Source organism: Echinops telfairi, unplaced genomic scaffold (genome assembly GCF_000313985.2).
Source record: "Echinops telfairi isolate 266 unplaced genomic scaffold, ASM31398v2 ScPeMD7_7458;HRSCAF=8496, whole genome shotgun sequence".
Lineage (NCBI taxonomy): Eukaryota > Metazoa > Chordata > Mammalia > Afrosoricida > Tenrecidae > Echinops > Echinops telfairi.
In genome coordinates this window covers 44,853,326-44,858,691 of record NW_022111358.1, presented here as the reverse complement: position 1 = coordinate 44,858,691, position 5,366 = coordinate 44,853,326, and the positions used below count along the sequence as shown (strand labels likewise).

Below are 5,366 nucleotides of genomic sequence, written 5' to 3'. Positions count from 1 at the left end.
GGGTGCCCACGAGTCAGCTCCGACTCAGCGTGACCTCACGTACAAGAGAAGGAAACACCGCCCCGGCTCCATCCTCATTGCTGCAGCCACACGGTCAGTCCGTCGCATGGAGGATCTTCTTTTCTGCAGACACTCGGCTTTGCCAAGCATGAGGCCCTTCTCCAGGGACAGGTCCCTCCTGGTGACGTGTAGGTCTGTGAGCAGGAGTCGTGGCCCGCTGGCTTCTGAGGAGCCTTCTAGCTGGTCTTCAAGCACGGACATGTTGGCTCCTTGGGGGGCTCCCTTCTCGGACACATGCAATCGCCTTTGCCAACACCGCGACTCAGAGGCATCGACGGGTCCCTGGTCTTCTCTCTGCGTGGTCCGGCTTTTACGTGTGCCACGAGGCAACGGGCAAACCCTGGCTTGGAGCAGGGGCGTCCTGCTTTTCCAAGTGGCATCTCTGCTTTGAAACACCTGGGGGGGTCCGTTTGCCGCAGATTTGCTGAGTGCAATCCATTGCCTGAATCCGGATGGCAGCTTCCGTGGGCGCTGATTGTGGATCCCCTTGATAATATCGATCGTTTCTCGGTTTATCAGGATGCTATCTATTGGCCCAAACTCACACTCACGGACTTCAAGCCAATCTGACTCAAAGAGACACCACCCAGGGCCCCTTAGAACTGTCCCCGAGGGGTGTCGAGACTTTAACCCTTTAGAGGAGTAGACAGCCTCACCTTTCTCCCAGAGAGCAACAGGTGGGCTTGAACTGCTGACCTTATGGGTTAGAGGCTCAGTGTGCAGCCCTGGTGGTATCATGGGGACCTGTTGGGCTGCAAACTGCAAGATCAGCAGCTTGAACCCACCAGCTGCTCTGAGGGGGAAAGCAGAGGCTGTCTTCTCGAGTAAAGAGGTCCTGTCTCAGAAACCCACAGGGCAGCTCTACTCTGTCCTATGGGGGCGATGAGTCAGAATTGCCTCTCCAGCAGTGACCTCGTTACATCTCCTGAGCAGCTTGGTTTTCTTTACCTTGAGATATCACTCAAGGCCATCCTTTGACCTTCATCAGGAAGGACTTCAAGTCCTTTCAACAAGCAAGATGGGGCGGGGCCGGCTCTGGGCGGCCTCTTCCAGCCTGGCTGCTCCCTTGCAGCCAGCTCACCACCGTTTCCCAGCGAGCCAAGTGCCAAGCCTGCTCCGTGCTGGGGCAGAGGCTGCGCCTGGGCGCTGGGAAGGGGGCTGTGGATCCCAAGGGCAGTGTTACTGGTGGTCCTAGAGCCCCTTGCCCGCCTTTCCAAGAGCCTAAAACTTCCTGGGCGAAGGCTAAGAAGCCCTGAAAGAAGAGGAGCCTGGGGGAGGGGGCCGGATCTGTCTCCCTCCAGGGGCCTGCGGCTGCACAATAGCCCCGGAGGCTGCCACTCTTGGGCTTAAGTGGTTGCCTGGGCAACAGCTGGGGCCAGTTTCCACCAATCTGTGCGGAGGCTGGCTGGGGGAGGGAGGTCGTCCAAGGAGGGGTGCTGTCCGCTTGGTGCCCGGTGGGTCCTGTTTTAGGAGGGCAGTGAGCAGGAGCAGCCTGGCTGCAGGCCCCTACCGAGGACTTGGGGGGGGGCGTGGACCCAAGATGCTGCGAACAGAGAGCACCAAGCCTGGGTCCTGGGGCAGCTTCTGGGCCATCCTGACTTTGGTGGGCCTGGCCACCCGCTCAGGTGAGGGGGTTTTGGGGGTGGGGGCAGGGAGGATAGCTAGGACTGCCCCGCTGAGAGAGGGCTTCAGCCAGAGTCCCACGGGGAGCCAAGAACAGAGTCTATCTCAACCGCTCAGTGGCTCTTCCCTGAAGGAAGCCGAGGCTGAGACTAAAAGAGCCCCTTCCTTTGTCCTGGGCCTGGGCAGAGGCAAAGGGGCCACCATGGGCGGGCAGCCAGTCAGGTCCTGAAAAGTGACAGCTTGGGGAGGTGGGGCTGGACGATCACTGCTGCTTCTCTCTCACCTCCCACTCTCCCTCTGCCCTGGCCCCTTCTCTCTCTCTCACACACATACAAACACACACACACTCACCTGCTCTTGTGGCACCCTCTCTGCAAGAGTCCACAGACGCCTGTGTGAGTGTGCAAGAGGGCACCCGTGCATGAGGGAGTTGTGCATGAATGTGAGTGTGAGTGGAAGTACATGGGCACACGGGAATGTGTGCCTTAGTTGTGGATGAGCCTATGCGTGCACGAGAGTGACAAGTTAGGGTGTGAGCACACGGGTGTGTGAGTGTGTGTGTGAGTGCATGGAAGTGTGTGTGCACCAGTGAGTTGTACATAAATGCGTGTGATAGCATGAGGGCGCTTGTGTGAGAGTGAGGGTTCGAGTGCACGAGTGAGTGTGAGCCAGGCACAGTGTGTGTGTGTGTGTGTGTGTGTGTAAGGTGGGGGACACTTGGCTGTTGCCAGACCCCCTCCTTGCAGACTTAAGAGGTCCTCTTGGAGCCTGCAGCTTTCTGCAGCGGTGCCCACGTCCCCATCTGACCCTCCTGGCATCCCTGGCAGACGATACCAGTCTCAACATGCAGTTCCTGGGAGTGTCCCATCTGGCATCAGCCACCTTCTGCGCTTTCTCTGGGTTCCCCCCTCACCCCTTGCTCCAGGTCACCTGCTGAAAGTGGGCTTCTGTGTTGCCAGTCAGGCTCCAGGATAGTCAAACTGGAAAGGAGTTTCCCTTCTGGTCCCTCAGCCTCCTCACCCTGCTCCAGCCTCCCTGCGCCCCACTTCCCTTGCAGGTCCTTTGCACTGCAACCTGAGGGGGACCTTTACTGGCTGACTTCCGGTCATTCCCCGGGGAGCCCTTTCCCACCTCCCACACCATCACAATCCCTCTCTCTGGGGCACAGCTAAACCTGAGAGTGCCCTTGCATCCTGGGTTGGATAGACACAACTGCCCCACTTTGATGACTGGGAGAGGGGCCAGCCCTAGACAGACCCTCGGGGCCAGCCCTGGACAGACCCTCAGCAAGGGAAGCACCAGTGTCTCGGCCTCTTCGGCGGCAGGTCAAGTAGACAGTTCTTCAGGGAGCCAGATGGATGGGACCAAGAGTTCCCCTAACTCTCACTGGGGACATCTAGCACTGAAGAGTTAGCTCTGAGTAGTCTTGCTCATGACCTTCCCTGGCCCAGAACCAAGGGCAACCTCCCAGGATGGGAAGGGGCTGTTCTACCCAGGAGGTGCCCATGTGAATACATATATCCACACGCCTGATGGGCACAAGCAGACATGCACACACAGCTCCTCTGCTCACTCTCATATGCACATGTCTCTAGGTGGTTCCTCTGTTCCTGGATGTGGCTTCCATTGTCCCCAGACATGGCCCTTGTCTCCCTCTCTCCCCAGACATGGCCCCGGACTCCCTCTGTCCCCATACATGGCCCTTGTCTCCCTTGGTCCCCATACATGGATTCCTCTGTCCCTGAACATGGCCCTGGTTCCCTCTGTCCCCAGATGTAGTCCCGGGCTCCCACTGTCCCCACATGTGGCCCCGGGCTTCCTCTGTCCCAGCATGTGGCCCTGGGTCCAGGGGCTTCCTCAGGCTCGGGCTCCTTCTTGCCACAGCCCAGCGAGCCGACGTCGGTGGGGAGGCAGCGGGCCCTTCCATCAACCATGCCCAGATGCTGCTGCAGCGCCTGCAGGAACTGCTGCGGCAGGGCAACGCCAGCGACGTGGTCCTGCGGGTGCAGGCGGTGGGCACCGAGGAGGTCCGTGTCTTTCACGCCCACCGCCTGCTGCTGAACCTGCACAGCGAGCTCTTCCGGGGACTGCTGGGGAACCAGAGCGAGGTGGAGCTGCTGGAGCCCCGAGACTGCGCCGCCGTCTTTGACAAGTTCATCAGGTGTGGCAGAGCAGGTTTTGGGGGGGAGTATTTGGGGGGGAATCACCTCTTCCCGAGGCCCTGGCCCCTCCACCCACAGGATCCCTGAAGCCTGGGCCCCCAGAGGTCCAGGTGTGCTCAGGCGGCCTCCTCTCCCATCCCTGCCATGCTGAACTCTGAGCAATGCCCCACCTTGCCTGTGTGTTCTGTGAGAGTCACCTGACAGGGTCAGCTCCCCACCCCAAGAACCCCCTCTGAGCGGTGTCTCCAGACCCCGCCAGGGGGGCTTTTACAAACTGCAGCTCTTCAGACCCCCTCCCCCTGCCCGGGATGGTGGGCTTCCCGGGCCAGCGACCACTGCTCTTTTCATGTTTCCACGTAGTCCTGGTGTCCAGCCCGGTGTGAAACCACTATGCTAGAGAGCTGAAAAAGTTAGCCAAGCCATTGCCAACCTCCCCTGTGCCCGCCTCCCCCCCCCCCACTGAAACAGGGCAACATTCACATGATAGTCTAAGAACTGGGTTTGGAAAGACGAGGCTTTCTACTCCTGTAAAGAGTTACAGGGACAGTTGTGTCCTGTCCTGTCCAGTAGCTGTGAGTCAGCATGGACTCCATGACAGTGAAAGAGCGAATTAGAGGGGCTCTTTGAATGCAGTGGCTTAAACAAAACGGCCGCCAAGCTCCCGCCCTTACTTCCAAGTTCCGGTAGCAGGAAGAGGGGGCATAAAACAGAAGGGGATGTAAAGATCTCCTCCCCAGCGGTAGTCAGGGCCATGGACGTGGTCTTCCCCCTAATCCTACACAGGGTCGCTATGCGTCAGAATCCACTCGGTGGCAGCGAGTTCGGTTGTTGTATCATCGTTACAGAAGTACATCGCCGGGCCTTGCGGATTCCGGCTGTCAGCCCTGTGCGGTTCAAACTCACCCACCGCTCTCTTGGAGGAAGATGAGGCTGTCAGCTTCCGTAAAGATGGGCTCAAAGCCTGTATAGACAGGGTGCTAATGAATCGGAATGGACTCGCTGGCAGTGGGTGGGTTTCTGGCAAGGAAGGAGCACAGTGGGAGGACCCTTGAGAAGGCAGGACCTGAAGGGTTTGCTCCGGGCCCCAAGCTCTCCCCAGGGGCGTGGCCACCCTGACCCCGCCCCACCTCTCGCCCCTCCCCAGGTACCTGTACTGCGGTGAGCTGACCTTGGTCCTGGCCCAAGCCATCCCCCTGCACAAGCTGGCCACTAAATACGGAGTGACCTCGCTGCGGCGCGGCGTGGCCGACTACATGCGCGCGCACCTGGCGGGGGGCGCGGGCCCCGCGGTGGGCTGGTACCACTACGCCCAGAGCACCGGCGACGAGGCGCTGCGCGCCAGCTGCCTGCAGTTCCTGGCCTGGAACCTGTCGGCGGTGGCGGGCAGCGCCGAGTGGGCCCTCGTGAGCCCCGAGCTGCTGGCGCAGCTGCTGCAGCGCTCGGACCTGGTGCTGCAAGACGAGCTGGAGCTGTTCCAGGCGCTGGAGGCCTGGCTGGGGCGCGCGCGGCCGCCTGCGGCCG

At 60.3% G+C, this 5,366-nt stretch overlaps 1 protein-coding gene across 1 annotated transcript in view; it reads left to right on the top strand.

Moving 5' to 3' along the window:
• The first annotated feature begins 1,542 nt into the window (after nt 1-1,542).
• Nucleotides 1,543-5,366, top strand: part of BTBD17 (BTB domain containing 17) — a 4,831-nt gene continuing 1,007 nt past the window's right edge. Inside the window, exons 1-3 of the mRNA XM_004709317.2 lie at nt 1,543-1,685; nt 3,568-3,844; nt 4,990-5,362. Of these exons, the coding sequence (XP_004709374.1) occupies nt 1,601-1,685; nt 3,568-3,844; nt 4,990-5,362 (735 nt within the window). The 5' untranslated portion in view covers nt 1,543-1,600. The remainder of the gene's footprint in view (nt 1,686-3,567; nt 3,845-4,989; nt 5,363-5,366) is intronic.